The sequence below is a fragment of the Ostrinia furnacalis genome, unplaced genomic scaffold (genome assembly GCF_004193835.3).
Source record: "Ostrinia furnacalis isolate ACB-3 unplaced genomic scaffold, ASM419383v2 OfSCF0694, whole genome shotgun sequence".
Taxonomy (NCBI): Eukaryota; Metazoa; Arthropoda; class Insecta; order Lepidoptera; family Crambidae; genus Ostrinia; species Ostrinia furnacalis.
Genome location: NW_021130933.1, coordinates 329,754 through 347,646, shown reverse-complemented (window position 1 = coordinate 347,646; position 17,893 = coordinate 329,754). Strand labels below are relative to the sequence as shown.

The 17,893-nt window shown below is 39.6% G+C and overlaps 1 protein-coding gene across 1 annotated transcript; it reads left to right on the top strand.

Moving 5' to 3' along the window:
• Nucleotides 1-1,515: 1,515 nt before the first annotated feature.
• On the top strand, nucleotides 1,516-16,875 carry LOC114349559 (synaptic vesicle glycoprotein 2A-like). The gene is made up of 12 exons (XM_028299972.1): nucleotides 1,516-1,549; nucleotides 4,093-4,174; nucleotides 4,536-4,615; nucleotides 5,265-5,427; nucleotides 5,829-5,950; nucleotides 7,731-7,829; nucleotides 8,859-8,972; nucleotides 11,496-11,638; nucleotides 12,200-12,341; nucleotides 14,183-14,339; nucleotides 15,344-15,471; nucleotides 16,769-16,875. Exons 1-12 carry the CDS (start codon nucleotides 1,516-1,518, stop codon nucleotides 16,846-16,848), a joined length of 1,344 nt encoding a protein of 447 aa, XP_028155773.1. The 3' UTR covers nucleotides 16,849-16,875.
• Nucleotides 16,876-17,893: the final 1,018 nt, after the last annotated feature.

Genomic DNA, 17,893 nt, shown 5'->3' with positions numbered 1-17,893 from the left:
CCGCCAGATGGCAATACGTAGACGCGAGGTCCAAATGCTGCATGATTGGTGGATTTTGTCAATTGTCATATCTGTCAATGTCATGTCAATAATAACCAATCATGCAGCATTTGGACCTCACGTCTACATNCCCACATCAGTTCAGTATGGATCCCGAAGACGAAGAAAGCCTAACGCCGAACCACTTCCTCATAGGAAGATCCTGCGGAGCGATGACGCCGGGCGTGTTCGAGGACCGCGACTTCATCGGGAAGGCGAAATGGAAGACAGCGCAGCGCTTGACGGACCACTTCTGGCGAAGATGGCTAAAAGAGCACCTGCCAACTTTGATGCCAAGGAAGACAGCCGGACGGGAAACAGAAGACCCTCGAGTCAGCGACGTCGTTTTTATAGTCGACGTATCGCTTCCAAGGAACACTTGGCCACGAGGGGAAGTGCAGAGGGTATACCCCGGTCCGGACGGAAGAGTACGAGTCCTCGACGTGCGAACACCCAGAGGAGTGCTACGGCGACCGACGCGACGAGTGGTAGTCCTGGTTCCTGCCAAGACGTCGCATCCGGAAGAGGGAGTGCTTCGCACTGCGGGGGAGANTTTTCGCGATTGAAAAATCCGCCAGATGGCAATACGTAGACGCGAGGTCCAAATGCTGCATGATTGGTGGATTTTGTCAATTGTCATATCTGTCAATGTCATGTCAATAATAACCAATCATGCAGCATTTGGACCTCACGTCTACATATTGCCATCTGGCGGATTTTTCAATCGCGAAAACCCTCATTACGCTGACATGATCAAACTGTGAACAATATCATTGTAGTGTCTTTAATTGACTAAACAGGTTTGGTATTTATATTTTAAACCTCTTTTTAGCACTGGTCAGTTAGCAGATTGCTTTATTTTTAACAACCTCCTTTTTGCACTGGCCACTAAGAAAAAAGTTTAAGATTTTCGGAAGATTCCGCTAAAACAAAAGACGCTCATTTGTTTTTGTTAAAAAATATTTTAAATAATGATGAGTTAGTTTTTGTGATGTGTTGATTCAGTACAAATTTTAAAGAGATGAATTTTAATTTATACGGTGAAGCCATCTGTTTCTGTGAGTACACATCTACGAGTAATACTGATGTAAGTAAATATGAACTTCATATCCTCAGGTACTTACTACCCCTATCTTTACATAGTTTAAAAAATGTAACTAAGCCAAACGTAAGCTAAAATCATTAAATAAATAGGTCAGTGGTTGATAGAGGCAAAGTTATTTTAATATCATCTAGTGAACAGGAACACGACTCAGGAGCATAAAATGGATGCCCACTATTTTTCATATTAATAAAATTGTGATAAGAATAGTCTATGGTCTGATGAATAAACCTACTTTGACCCAAAACTAAACAGATTTCTTAATTTTATTCTTCGTCTAGCGCTGTGTCATTCATCACGTCAACATTGCACATTGCGATGGTCTTGTCAAAACCTGTGAAGTAAAAATGTCGGTAAAATAATGTCAAAGTTCCATGACAACTTTTGAAGAAGCTTTTGAAGAGACTGGTGAGCATAATATTTACAAAAAAGTACAGCGAACCAGTGCCTGAAACCTGAAAACAGTGCTTTTTTACTAATGTTGTTCCTTCGACATTGCTCGGGTAGATTTTTTAGTTTCAAAAAGAGTCGTAAAATCTAAATAAACTCCGCTAAAACACTACTGTTCTCTACCATGGACCTATAAAAAAAGTCGGACGGAGTCTCATCAACAAAATACTGTGACATTAGGATACACCAGCTTGCCTGTACGTACAGGCCGGCACGCACACATTCACACCCTGATACACCACTTCGAGTGCAAACTTCACACAGTTGACACATTTAAGCAGCGAAAAAACAACACGAATACGACATGTCTTGTGTGATGAAATTGTGTAAAAACCGTNACCTGCGATAAGTTCTGCATGTGGCTTTTTAGACCTCATAACGCAGTGAGCGTGTTAATAATGTTACTGACCGCTATTGACTTGGTTTATACGAGTACAAGTTTAGCCTAGGCGCAGACCACCGATTTTTAGTTGGTCGATAGTTGGACCCGATTCTAATTTGTATGAAGAATCGGTCAATACCAAATCTGTGTAAATAAATAAAAAAATAAATAAATCATTTATTTGCTCAGAAACATGGTAACAAAATGGTCGATAGAAAATGTCAAGTCCAACATGTTTTGTTCAGGGTAGGCATGCAAATTTTACAAAATTAGAATCTACATATTAATAACAATAATAAATTAATTAAAAAATTGAAGTCATTATAGGTACAAAAATCAATCACTCAGAAATTCTTTGACAGTATAAAAACATTTATCAACTAACCATTCATAAAGACATTTTTTAAATTGGTTTATTTTGACATTTTTTAATTGGTAATGTGCGCACTTTCATATACGTCCATACTGATTAACAGCCCGACCCAACTTACATCTAAAAGTCGGTGGTATGCGCCTAGACTAAATACAACAATGATTTAAATACTTAATGAGGGTTTTCGTGATTGAAAAATCCGCCAGATGGCAATACGTAGACGTGAGGTCCAAATGCTGCATGATTGGTTATTATTGACATGACATTGACAGATATGTCAAAATCCACCAATCATGCAGCATTTGGACCTCGCGTCTACGTATTGCCATCTGGCGGATTTTTCAATCGCGAAAACCCTCATTACGCTGACATGATTAAACTGTGAACAATATCATTGGCATTGTGGTGTCTTTAATTGACTAAACAGGTTTGGTATTTATATTTTAAACCTCTTTTTAGCACTGGTCAGTTAGCAGATTGCTTTATTTTTAAAAACCTCCTTTTTGCACTGGCCACTAAGAAAACAGTTTAAGATTTTCGGAAGATTCCGCTAAAACAAAAGACGATCATTTTTTGTTTTTGTTAAAAAATATTTTAAATAATTATTATTATGAGTTAGTTTTTGTGATGTTTTGATTCAGTAGGTACAAATTTTAAAGAGATGAATTTTAATTTATACGGTGAAGCAATCAGTTTCTGTGAGTGCACATCTACGAGTACCTAATACTGATGTAAGTAAATATGAACTTCATATCCTCAGGTACTTACTGCCCCTATCTTTACCCCCTCATAGTTTAAAAAATGTAACTTTAAGCCAAACGTAAACTAAAATCATTAAGTAAATAGGTCAGTGGTAGTAATAAAAATGTAACATAGAGGCAAAGTTATTTTAATCATCTAGTGTAGGTACCTACTCCAGAACACGACTCAGGAGCGTTAAAATGTATGTCCACTATTTTTCATATTATTAAAATTCTGATAAGAATAGTCTATGGCCTGATGAATAAACCTACTTTGACCCAAAACTAAACAGATTTCATAATTTTATTCTTCGTCTAGCGCTGTGTCATTCGGCACGTCGACATTGCGATGGTCTTGTCAAAACCTGTGAAGTCAAAATGTTGGTAAAATAATGTCAAAGTTCCATGACAACTTTTGAAGAAGCTTTTGAAGAAACTGGTGAGCATAATATTACGAAAACGTACAGCGAACCAGTGCCTGAAACCTGAAAACAGTGCTTTTTTACTAATGTTGTTCCTTCGACATTGCTCGCGTAGATTTTTGACTTTCAAAAAGAGTCGTAAAATCTAAATAAACTCTGCTAAAACACTACTGTTCTCTACTTTAATAATATCATAACAATTTTCATGCATAGCCCGTACCCCTGCCGCTTTACATAGGTACCTGGTTCTAAAATGCATTATGTTTGGTGCTATTGGGTGCTATTGGCTTAGACTATTGTTATGACCACTGCAAATGACTTTCCCGTGCTTTTACCTGGTACGGGACTATCCCCACCTCTCGTTCCCATTGCTGCAACTCCTGTGTAGCCAGGATCTACAGCTTGACCGTCAATAAACCCAACCAGTAAAGGTCAAGTTTGTCCCGGGGGAAAGTTAAACGCTGTCATTGGACCCGCAACGAATTTACCTGGTAGGGTTGAGTAGAATGATCTAAGCAGTGGGCAGCTTATGTCAATATTATGCTTTTCTTTAGTGTGCTTCAAATACTTTGCTTTTCTTCCAGGTCATGGCGCGTTCAACTACGTAGTGTTGGTGACATGCGGGCTAGTCCTGTTATATGCGACGGTGGAGTCACTCGGTATAGGGTAAGTTAAACTTATAACTTATCTGCCACGAAAAGATTACAGGTCGTAGCACGAAGCAGTCAGACAACAATTTGAACTGCTCTTACAAAAACTTATAACTTTACAAACTGCATTATAGCGTCGCCGCGTCGGTCCATCTTGCTGGGAAAATGTCTCAACTGCGTTTCTAGATACGACCGTCATTTGCCACTCACGTTGACCTAGCTAACCTCAATTGCCTGAAAACTTCATAACATTCCTTTAATAAAAGCCAATTGTTTTTACCTCTCCCTATTATACATGGGTTAAACTGCTAATCCTGGGAAATATCTTCCTGATTTAATCTTATGAAAAATTCACATAACTTCTGGGTTTGTGACAGGTACATCATCACAGCAGCAGAATGCGACCTGGGACTGACTGGAAACGAGAAAGGCTTGATCAACGCCGCCGCGTTTATAGGTAATTCTACGTCGTAGAGTCTACGAAATACAATAATTAACAAACTGATTGTTAAAACAGTTTCTAAAGAATACCGGCACAAATATCTAATTGGTTTCACACGTTAACATACAACCTTGAAGAGCAATTTTTATGCGATTATTTAGTTCCAGCTATTATAGTATATATGACCACAAAGTATTCTACCAGTAATTATTCTCTTCTATCTTTGCTATTTACTTTATTTCCACGGCAATACAGTTTAGCGGAGTCCAGTAATACAGAATCCTGCAAAACTCGACTGTCATATTATTATGAACACACATTTATTTATTTGCTTGAAATTCGAATAACAAATTCGAGCGGATCTGTTTTTCGCGGATTCCGCAAACTGGATGTTCGCGAGAACGCCAATAAGAATTAAAACACGTAGTACGACTAAACGAGAGAAACCGTTCCTGCAAAAAGGGATATCTTCATATGAACAAGCCCTTATTAGATAGGTACAGAGCTAAAAGGAGAAATAAGACCAGATCAACAAAAAAAAATTAATCCATTCTACCTAGAACTGACGCAGTTGAATCTATACCGTAAAATGAAGAAGTGGAGGAGGCTCATAGTCCAGCAATGGACTGTAAAGAGCTGTTGATGATGATGAAGGGATCCTCAGGTATATTCTCGACGGCCATCATCTGGGGCTACTTGAGTGACCGGTTCGGGCGGCGCGCGGTCATGCTGCCGGCCATCGGCGCGGGAACGGTCGTGTCCTTCGCCTCGTCCCTGTCCGGCAACTTCTGGACCTTGTTCATACTGAGGTTTCTTACAGGATGCCTGTAAGTATCTACTATCAAATACAAATATCCAGGTGCATTTAAAAGTAGAGAAAAATATTTGAACGCCTGAAGACTTTTTCATAGCAAATTCTTCCCAGTTCAAATTATTGCGTGAACCTACTTGTAAGGTTTATAAAATCTGTAAGTAGTAGGTATTTTCCATATGTTCTGACCAGACTACTAGAAAAAACTTTCAGTAAAGTAAAAAGTAGGGTAAAAAGCTAGTCCACAGATAATTATTTTACTTCTGCGTTGCTTGTGCATTCATAAATCCATGTTACAATAGATTGAAGTATCTTTTTTACAACATAAATGTGGGTAGTAACTTAATTGTGTCTCATTTAAAAATTAAACGTTGGCTTCTTAGTGCGTGGCATGTGTTTTATTTCTGTACTATGCAGGGTATCTGCATCAAGTGCAACCGTGTATGCGTACCTCGGCGAAATGCACACGGACTCCCGCCGAGCGTCCGCCATTGCGTTCGGGTCCACCTTCATCGCGTTCACTTTCATCGTATTGCCTGGTAAGTTTCAGGCTAAATCTTCGCTTAATTAATCAATTGCTGGCGGATTTCTAATTAATCTGTCAACAATTGAGTAGGTACTTTATTGCCAACTTTTTATTTCATGTAAGTAAAATGATTGTACACTTTTGGCTTGGTGTGCGCAAAATACTCTCGACCTCTTTATCTGTCAATTACGTACTTTACATTGATAAATAGAGTGTCTATTTCCTTTAATAAATATAAATAAATTAAAGTATTTTCTGCGCACGGTCCCCTTAACTATCTCTCTATCTATCAATTTTAGGTGCTTTCTATTAGTCAATAGGATGTCCATTTCCTCTACTGAATATAGGTCCCATTGATCTTCCCTGAACGGTCCCCAACAGGCATCCTAATGTCTCCCTACCACCTTTATTGGGCAATTCATCCTTCAGAGAGTCAATAATCTAAATCAATGGGTACCGTAGCTTTAACGACATTGACCCTTCGTTCGTATGAGTTAGTTCGTATGCAATTTTATTAAAATCCAATTTTATTAAACATACCTTGTTGAACATGTCAGAAACACTTTTTTGGATTACAATCTAGATTAAAACTGTATTTATTGTTGGTTGTAAATGTACCTTGTTGATTGTACTCTGTATGTGTGTTTTGTACAAATAAAATAAAATACCATCAAAACAACCTATTAATAGTATAGTAATTACGAATGCTCAATGAATACACGCGTCGTCGAGTCTACCACGGGTTCTCCATATTCCCTAGCATATCTATAGCTAAAGCTATTTTAATAGTATGCTCTATTTCTATACCCTTACAGTCCTGTTTTCTTATACTGTTGGAAATTGCGAGAAATTAATAGCGAAACATTTGGCAAACAAGTGCCCTAACTACCAGAAATTGGCACGCGCATTTAAACGTTATGTAAGGAGAAAAATGTACAATGACCTACATTGAAGCAGGCCTTGAGATTGTATTATGATGTTATAAAATATGACAGGAAAAACATGTCTATTGAATGCCTACTATAAAATTTTCACGTTTTTTTTTGTTCCATTTTTTATAAAAAAAAATACGTCTAATTTTAATAGAAAATACCTACGATTATGAATCCGCGTCATCCTCTCCTCTATTTTGCTATGCCCGACAGAGTCCGAACTGTCCAATATTTTTTTGAGGATTCTAAATATGATGTGGAATAAAATTTTAAAGATCTTTGTAACGTGTGGAATAGTAATAAACAGTTTGAAAAAGCTTTAGCTTCTGAAGTCTTCAAATGTACGTTTTAGAGATAATCNTGCTACCTAATCGGGAAGGCAAACTGGAGGACAACGCAGCACTTCTGGCAAAGGTGGCTGAAGGAATACCTGCCAACTTTGATGCCGAGGAAAATAGCCGACCGGGAGACCGAAGACCCTCGAGTCGGCGACGTCGTATTAATAGTCGACGCGACACTACCAAGAAACACTTGGCCACGAGGGGAAGTGCTGCGAGTGTATCCTGGACCGGACGGCAGAGTAAGAATCCTCGACGTGCGAACACCCGGAGGAGTGCTACGGCAACCGACGCGACGAGTGGTAGTCCTGGTTCCTGCCAAGACGTCGCATCCAGAAGAGGGAGTGCTTCGCACTGCGGGGGAGANGAAGTCTTCAAATGTACGTTTTAGAGATAATCAGAATTATTTACCTTCTGCGGATTCAAATTGCAAACCTAACAGCATTTCAATTTTAGCTTCAACCAGATTATTTATTCAAATTCAAATTCATCATCATAACCAGCTTTTTTCCATCTACTGCAGTCATGGCGTGGCTGATCCTCTCCAGCAACTGGTCGTTTAACCTCATCAACGTGAAGATGGTGCCATGGCGAGCGTACATCTGGTCTTGGTGCACACCTGGTATGATTTTTGACTTTTAGCAGCAAATAAAATACACTGATATATTACAATTTCAAAGATACTTATGCCCGTATTCACAAACATTACTATGAGGTTTCACAGTGCGCGTGGACGCACAGGGTGATACCTATTCAACGCTGTGCGTTCGATTAATCAACCGTCGCTTGTAAATACGGGCGTTATAGTAGGTACAGTGAAGAAAATGACAGTATTTTTAAGAGGTTGAGAAAAAAATTGCAGCTTTCGACAGAAGACGCGTACAACATTTTTTTTTTGAAAACTTATAAAACAATATCAAGTTTATTTGAAACAGACCAAATCTTACAGGTCCACTTATTTAGAATCAACTACGCCAGATGTCGAAGGTTCTATCCCCGTAGAATAAGTTCGTTCGTTTCAGCCGTCCACTGCTGGACAAAGGCCTCCCCCAAAGTTTTCCTCAAAGACCGGTCCTGCGCCACCCACATCCAGGCACCTCCCGCGACCTTCACCAAATCGCCGGTTCACCTACTGGGAAGCCTGCCCACACTACGTCTTCCGGCTCGTGGTTGCCACTCGAGAACTTTTCTGCCTCTTCTCTCTGCTCTACGAGCTATGTGCCCCTCCCACTGCCACTTGATTTCAGCGATTCTGTGGGCTATGTCAGTCACTTTGGTTCTCCTGCGGATCGCATAAATATTTATAACTCTCATAAATATTTATAACTTTGTACATTTTAAAGCATGTAAACCTTTGAAAAAGAGGCTGACAATAGTGACTGAGTTTCTTGCGCTGCTTCTTCTCAGCACTGACCCATTTATTGTCCTGAAGCAGTGGTAGGGTTAATACTGGGACGTGTAAAAGTGCTTTTTTTAAGCCTATTTACAGAAATAAATGAGTTTTAATGAGTTTTTAATGAGTTTTTGATCTCCTCATTTCTGATTCGATTCGAAATAAACCACAGAAGAAGTTCAATACTCGTATTTTCTCTACAAATCTTGGATTATCTTTACCTTCCCGTAAGACTAAACCTCTTCTCCTCATCACCAGGGGTTCTGGCAGCGATCATCATGGTGTTCTTGCCTGAGAGCCCGCGGTTCCTTTACGCAGTTAAAGGAGAGATCAAAGCCATCCCAGTCTTAGCCAGAATCTACGCTTGGAACCATAAGAAGAAGAAGGAGGATTATCCAGTAAGACTTCTTCATAACCTTTGTGTTTACTGCATGCCACTATTATATAGGGTATTGGACACAAGTATGAAAAGCTGACTCGTTTACATTTATTTGCTACATTCGATTCGAAGTTGATGTGAAATCAATACATTCGATTAGTTCGCTTAAAAACAAAGTTGTGAGTACGTCAAACTTGAGCATCTCCTTAAAAACACTATAGAGAAACAACGTATTTAACCGCATAAAAAAGTAATTATATCAATTGACTGGTGGATGCCCTAATAATAGCTGTCACTTAGAGTTATGGAAAGGTTGACGCTTGGAATTACATTTATCAAGCTTCAGAACTCATTTATCAAACAAAGCGTGAACTCTCATCAGCATTGTTACGAAGGGCTTTGCAGGTTCGCTTGTTACTTCGTTAGGCAGAGATTTTGCAAGTTCCTGAGAATTATGGTAATATCAACCTTATTACCTACCAGGTGAAGTCCATAACCCTGTCCACCGCGTTAGCCCAGCGCGGCTTCTGCAAGGCCTTCAAAAACTTCGGCCAGCTGCTCAAGCCGCCGCTCCTCAGATGCGTGCTCATCTCGCACTTCTCCATGTTCATGGTGTTCTGTCTGTAAGTACTTTTATAGTTGAGAATTTGTTATCACAATTTCCGAAACATCATTTTCAGCTATGTATCTATCATCACGGCTTCTAAAACATAATTTTCAGCTAGTCGAATAGATTTAAAACATTTTCACTGACTTTTGAAAACTTAGCAGCCTTGATTTTCTTCTTTCAACTCCCTTATGTCTCTTTGGATATCTGTCAACCAGATAGTTGACGTCTGCCAAACTTAGCAGTCGGATTCTGTAATATAATATAGAAAAAAAAAAACACAGACACAAATACAAACAAAGGATTAGCCCCTCTACCACACATTCCCTCATATCCCAACAGAGAAGTAGGTATGTCTATTCTCCTATTTTAGTTATATCTTATAGTTGGAATCAGATGATGACCTAGCCCCTGTCAGGAGAATAGAACTTTATGATTTGATAGAATACCAACCAACTTAAGTATGTTGTTCTATAAAAGGTTAAGGGCAGATAGTACATTACAGACAATAATTATGGCAAAGACGCCAAAAATCCTGTCGCTTAACTCTGGTCACATTAAAACTAATTAAAACACCATTATTTTTCAGATAACGGCGCCTATTTTTATTTATGTAGTCCAATTGCTTACGAGTTAGCTTTATCTAAATTAGTTCAGGTAATGAAGAGCACCAGACATGGAAATGAGATCATTAATTGCTAAGTATTCTTACTACTGGCACAAGTCTACTATAACGGGTTTTGGGCCATATTATATTTACGATTACAGGATAGAATATTATACTTCATTATTCACCAAAAGTGAAACGTAAGAAAAATGCCAAATCGAAACAACAGAATTAGAGCGGTCTTATTGCTAAGAAGCGATTTATTCCAGAAAACCTTTAACTAGCTAGCTAGCTCAAGACTCCATCTACTTAATTGATTAACAATTTATTGCTAAAACCTTACTAACATTAAATCGAATTATTGTAAGGCAAATTGAGAACGAACTCCATTTCAAATTAGTTTTTTTTTTTAAGTTGTGTTCCGATTTTATTCTTTTGGTGTCAAGTGTCAACTGCCCAATTCTTTAACGCCAATCAAATTTATATTTATCCAAAAATATATCTGGATATATCAAACCCTCTTTCTTAAAATAGCGGCGTATTTACTTTGAAATTAATATAACAGAAACAATTTGAGGCCATCAAAAGGAACTTGCGAGAACACAATTTATGTCAAGTGCTACCCGCTGAAATTCAATGAATCAGCGCAACAAAATCGCAATGATTGCAATTGATTGAAATCTCATACATTGCTATTAGGTCATCTGCTAATTGAAATAACGAAGTGCGATGATTTCAATTTTGAAGCGTTTTATTAAATTCCTTATTAGGTAGTAGGCAGTTAAATACATAAAAGGCCTGCCATGCACGGATAGCTTGTATTCGACAGCTTCAAGTTACAACTGCATAGCAAACTGCAGTACACAAGGTATACGAAACCGCCCGAGCAGTCACAACTGCTTCCGTAGTGCTATGAAGTTGCCCCTCATCATAGCACTGGCTTCATGTCCAACTCTTTCCTAGTCTTCGCTGTACGGCTCTGGAGCGGCCTTCCGGCCAAATTGCGCAAATCTTCTTCCTTTATTTTCAAAAAGGTCCTGCGCTACCATTCTAAGGAATGACCTTTTTTTTCTTCCTTTTCTAGTTATCTCAGACATGAGTGTTGTGTACATCTATAATATTATTAAAACTTGAAGTTGTCTATACTTAGGTACTTCTTCAAGCTGTCTATGAATGGTGGGCATACGTTTCACAGTTTGATGCTATGCGAAGACATTAAGAAGTCCACAAATTAATGAGGCATTTCCTGAGTGCGGGTAGCACAGGACCGGTCGTTGTGGAGATTCTTGTCCAACAGTGGACGTCCCTTGGCTGAAGTCATGATTTGCTTCAGATCCAGCGGGCTCTATACGTGGATGCCCAACATCCTGAACGAGATGCTGTTCAACGTTCACAAGTCTGTCAGCATGTGTGACATCATGGTGGCAAAGCAAAAAGCCGCTGCGGTTGGTTCGATTTATTTGATAATTTAATACTAGCCCTAAGTTAATTTAATTGTCCATTCCCCCGAAGCGATGCTATGAATTTACATGAAATACACGAGCATCCTCAGACTTCTTCACGGTCAAAATGTATATAGCTCTATGTGACTTCGAAAATTGATACATCGACGACTTTACACCGAAACCTTCAGAGTGCGATAGCTTATTTCTTCGATAGTTTTTTGTTCGACGTCTCTAAGCATCGAGCATCTCATTTCGATACCTTGTTTCACCAATTTTCGTTAGTCCTTTTCAGAAGCGAACTGAAGTGCATTTCTCAAAACTCACATTATATTGTTTTTTTTTTATGTAAGACAAAGCAGATATTTGACCGCAATCGCACCTGGCTGGTGTTAAGTGAGATGCAGTCTAGGATGGTACATTATCTGCCCTGTAAGTGCCTATTCACTATCGCCTTAAAAAAAAGCCCGGAATATAGTGTTCAGGAAAGACAGCAGCAGGCAGCGAATTCCAGTCCCTAGCTTCATGTAGTAGCATCATGACTACAACTGGTGATATTTTCAGGTTTCCACCCAACGCACCTGCAAGCGGAAGACCATAAACCCCCTAGTGTTCCCGGTGTCGATCGCCATGGGCGTGATCTGCGCCACCACCTACGTCGCCATCGGCTACATTATGCGCACGCGCAACAAGATTTGCATCTACTGTAAGTTTTTTATTTGTTGTTGTTCGTTCGTTCGTTTCAGCCAAATGACGTCCACTGCTAGACAAAGGCCTCCTCCAAGTATTTCCATAACTGCGCTGCCCGCATCCAGGTACTTCCCGCGACCAGATCGTTGGTCGACCTAGTGTTAATAGTATTCCTTTAAAGCTTATCAGCTTTTGCCCGTGGCTTCGCCTGCCTAAATATTGGTCTGTCACAGAATGAATGTACTATGTAAAAGTCCCTAAATTAATAAATAGAGAAAAAAAAAAGAATGAATGCACAGTCGAGAGACATCCGACTGCTTAATTTTTTTGTGCAAATATGATGTTACTACCTTGAATGCTGTACCTTACATTTCTTCTACGTAGGCCAATCCTTGGTCATTATTTTCTATTCATAAATTCTGTCAGTAACTTAATATTTTGCTCTACCCTCGGCAAAAGATTACATTTCCCTAATGTTTGCATATTTCAATTACATTTTTCAGTCTTCAATACCGAAGCGTTCATTCATTAATCACAATACAAGTACTTAGTGCAGGAAAACAAGTTGATTAAATCCATTAGCAGTGTCATGAATTTGCTTGAAGATGTCTCCGCAAATATAATTTATTATCTTACTCAAGTGTTACACTAATTCACATGCTCTACAATTACTATTGTGCATGCATTTTACTATATTTAGAAACAAAAATAATGTTCTTCTGATTAATTTCGTTGCGGGTCCAATGACAGTTTAACTTTCCCCCTGGCTACACAGGAGTTGCAGTGGTGGGAACGAGAGGTGGGAATAGTCCCGAAACAAAAATAATACACTATGTTGTTTATCAAGATCTCAAGCAAGACCATTGTCGTAATTACGAAAAGACTACTAATCTCATTAGATGTATGTAAATAGTAAATTACTGGACTCTACAATTACATATCTAGAAGATATTTGTAAGCACATACATTTCTATGATAATCGGTCGAGTAATCGCACGTGGTCCTTGATTACTTTCATTTGAATGTATCAATATTCATCGTCTTAATCCTTATTTACTTACTTATTTACTCGCAAGCATAATTATTAATCAATCTATAACTTTTTTCCACACTTTGTTTTATACTCCTGTGCTACTCAAGGGTCGACAGAGTCCCAATTTTCAAGCATTAATTCGATGTAATATAAAGCTCAAATCGACCAACTGGAATTTCCTGGTTGACTGTTTTCTTTAAATTGTGTAATAGGTTAGGAAAAATCGCATTGATGAGGTAGGTACATTGCAAAGGACATAGCGATCGTTGATCGTCGCATTTAACTTTATGTTGGCGTTGGTCCTAACTAACATAAGTTGTGGACGATCACGAGCATCCTTTTTTTACGGTGGTAAAAATACATTGAGACACACCCGCCACTGTGGTCAGGCGACGGGTTATGTGGGTTCTCCGCTCCAGAAGGGAGGGGCCTACCCACTAAAAATACACCATCTCCGTCTCGCTGAGCATAAGTGGGAGCCCGTGTAGCGAGGCCTGTCCCGACGAGCATCCTAGAGTCTAGGATAGGTATGGTCTAGGACCTAGACCAGTCTTTCCCAAAGTGGGCGATAACGCCCCTTGTGGGCGCTGCAGGCTTAAAGGGGGGCGGTAAGAGACTCCGGAAAAAAATCGGGGCATGGTTAGAGGCTTGGGAGGCGATTTATAATTTCATCTACTCTCTCTCTCTTAGACACCGACTGATCACTCGACTCTTGACTACAAAAATGGGGGCGTTAAAAAAGAATTTATTCGCAAAGTGGGCAGTAGACAAAATAAGTTTGGGAACCGCTCACCTAGACCATACCTATTTGTTTATTTTCCCAGGTTCAGTGCTGGCAGTCTGCTCGCTGATGCTGGCAGCGTCCAGCGTGCTTCCCCAGCCGATAGTCGCCATCACGTTGTTCATCGTCGGCCTGTGCTGCGGCTGCGCTGCCTCTGTGCTCGCCGCCATTGCTGTGGAGGTGTTCCCTACCAGTGTGAGGTGAGATATAATTTCTATCATTATGTAGGCGTACCAACCATTTAAAAAAATGTTATACATACCTAATGGGATCTTTACTTTATATGTACCTTTTATTGGGTAAGACTCCGATACTTCGGTGCAGTAGAACTAATGAAAATGCCAATGCATTGGGTGTTTACTTTCAAATAAATCGTGCTATTCTCTTTCTAGTCTAGCCTCAACCCAATGTATCCGCTCCTGAATGGGCAGAATCTCTCACGTACCTACAATAGCCCAATTGAGAAGCTAAGTCCGATTGGATTGCCCTGCTAACCTACTGAATATGTTCCTTCTAATTAAACACAGCATCCTAGTTGAATTGAGTGTAGATATTATTCTTCTCCGATGAAGAGCCCTTGCCCTGTGCATTTTGTACAGTCACGGAATGAAAAGGTTCGTCAGTTTTCAAATTGATTCCTTCAACGAATCGCGAGCACATAATACCTTTTGAAACTATGATTGGGATTGTTCTGTAATAATCTCAAATTAGAGAAAATAATCTTTAACTGTTTGTAAGTAAAGTTCAAAATTATTCAGATCAAAGTTGTTTGACGATTTATCTTGTCAAGAAGATTATTATGATTGATAAACTAAAACCTTCTTGTTGGTTCAACCTGCCATTATTATGTCCATTAAATAAAAAAAACTATTGTCAATTGGACAATGTCATCATTGCATTGCACTGATGGGATAGAAAAATAAACAAGCAAAACCTTATTCGTCAGCAAACGTCATATTTATTTAAATGTTAGCAGCACTGTTTCTTGCACTGTTATGTTGGCAGGTTTGACTCTTTGGTGCAAGCGAAAACCGACACTAAGGTGACGAACCTTTTCATTCCGCAACTGTACATGGCGCGAAGGTGGACGTCAACGTGATGGGCAATCGTTGTGTTATATTAATATTACCTAAAGCCATAATGATAAGTGTTTTTTCTTATCTACGTCCTCAAACCACTCAAACTGCCTTATTTCTTAACCTAGAGCCCTGGCCCTTTGCACTCTGTACATGGCGGGGCGGTCGGGCGCAGCGGTGGGTGCCAACGTCATGGGCCTGGCCATGCGCGAACACTGCCTGCCGCTGTTCTTCGCCAACACACTCATCACTGCAGGTAAGAAGCTATGAAACCATCTTACCTAAGTCTGTCGCCGTAACAACAATGTTAACAGCATTGTTGTGTTCCGGCAGTTAGAGGTAAGATAGCCAGTTCCTCCGTGGTTGAGGATTCCGGGTGAAGCTCGCTTCCACCTTCGGCCTGATCACCACCATCAGGTGAGATACAGGCCAAGAGCTTCCTCGTTGTGGATAAAAAAAACACACAGGCGAAACAATACTCTTAACTTTTTTAGTATAGGTCTAACGCTTAAGGAATGGTTTCCACCAAACCTGAGCGGTGCAGAACGGAGCAGAGAAGTTTTTTAAATAACCAATCAGATTCAATTGCACATCTCCGCCCTGCTCCGCTTCTGTGGAAATTGAAAGGTAGAGAAGTGTTGGGCACACTTGTTTTTCTATAGATTTTTTTTATAGGAGCCGCACGGGAGGGTTGTCATTGATATATTTAGAAGTGACAGAGCATATAAATCTGAAGCACATTTGAAGTCTCGCTGACGTTTGACATCCCAAAAACACCCTCCCGTGCCTCTTCCATACCTCAGTCACTGATTGAAGCGCTAGAACTAAACTACAGGCAGTAATTTTTCAAATCCTTTTGACAACATCTGTTTTACAAAACACGACCAAACCTCGATTAATTCATTTATTATGACATGCATGGCATGTCCTTTGATTGAACTAATATTGACTCTACCAATCAAAAGCCTCAACCTATGCTTGAATTCAAACTAGTTTTAAGCTTAATTCTATAGTCGCTGATGTGTGTTGGTGTATCGACCGAAATTTTAGTACTTATGCAGAGCAAGCTTCATCTTCGTGGTCTTCATCATGTGAGTTAGCTTATAAAAAAAGTTACGATACTTAATAATAGCAATCATAACAGAATACGCAAAACATTATTATAAGAAAAATGCATGATAGATTATTTTCCTGTAATAAATAAATAGGTAATAATAGTGATAATGTCAGGCGTCCAAGAAATTAGCTCTTAGAGGTTTAGCAACACTTAAAAATAATACTTAATAATTGTTTTCTATATTGATTGCATATTACATCCTGTATAATAAATATGATTACCACTCTAGTAGTACAGAAACTGGAGGGAAGTCGAACCATAACTTCGAACTCCTCCTATGTTCTTCTGATTAATTTCGTTGCGGGTCCAATGACAGTTTAACTTTTCCCTGGGACAAACTTGTCAAGCTGTAGGTAGATCCTGGGTACACAGGAGTTGCAGCGGTGGGAACGAGAGGTGGGAATAGTCCCGTATTAGTACAGAAAATGTTTTACAGGGTCAACATTACTGATGCTGCTGTGGCCAGACCCAAAGGCAGTCAGGGCGATCATGGAAGAAAGAGGATTTGCATATTGATGAAGAAGACAACATTTTTTTATGATTCTGAGGTACGTACTTTTGTTGTAAGTTATTACCAATAATACCGTTAGCCCCTCGTACTAAGCTAAAGGCTGGGGCAGGCCTCCCACTGGGTGGACCGACGATCTGGTGAAGGTCGCGGGAGGTGCCTGGATGCGAGCGGCGCAGGACAGGTCTTTGTGGAAATCCCTGGGGGAGGCCTTTGTCCATCAGTGGACGTCTTTCGGCTGACACGAACGAACGAACTAAGCTAAATGCTTGTATCAGGTGGGCTCCACCAGCTCACCACAATAGTCGAACGTCAGCGGGGTTCGGACCCGCGTTTCTCGAATGGCGAGTCAGTCAATCAATGTTTCTTCTTCTTCCTCAATCCCTCACTGATGATGATCGCCACCACAATTATAGTGTTCCGCCACAATCTGCGTTCTTATGCTACGTGGACCGCAAGATGCAAGCATCCGCCCACCGTCTTCAGTTAATTTCACATAATATTCTAAGAATTTTAGAAAAGATTTTAAAAGGTACAATAACTCAAACGTGTCGTCACAGTGTCGTCGTCCTCAACAAATCAATTGCAGCTAGAAATACACGAGGACACAGTTATTAGTACTCTGAATAAAATGCAAACAAAACATTTTAATAATTCTGCCAAAATTTACTTTAAATGACTAGCATTTTACACGTGAACATTATCACTTTCTTCTCTACATTCGTACACGTATATTTCTTTTGTATATAACTACGTCACGTCACCATTTTGGCCTTGTGCAAGACTTTGTTCCTATTTGGCACTAAGCCATTTTGTCGTATAACAGCAGATTTGTTCTTGCTTTAGTACATTTCTGATTTAATTTCAGTACGATTAGATTGTCTATGTAAGAAATGGGCTATGTATATTGAACATGAGCATGGGTGTCGTTCCTGAAGATTGTTCTCTCAGTTTTCCCATACTGAAATACGGTTTGGCTCGTGTAACGTACAACGCACACTGAAAGAAGCGAATGCAATAAATATTCTAAATTATATTCGATAATTCTTTAAG

Coding starts and splice junctions, on each gene's coding strand:
- LOC114349559 (XM_028299972.1), top strand. CDS start 1,516: ATGACAACTTTTGAAGAAGCTTTTGAAGAGACTG. Junction 1,550..4,092: donor AGAAGCTTTTGAAGAGACTG/GTGAGCATAATA, acceptor CTTTTCTTCCAG/GTCATGGCGCGTTCAACTAC. Junction 4,175..4,535: donor GTGGAGTCACTCGGTATAGG/GTAAGTTAAACT, acceptor GGTTTGTGACAG/GTACATCATCACAGCAGCAG.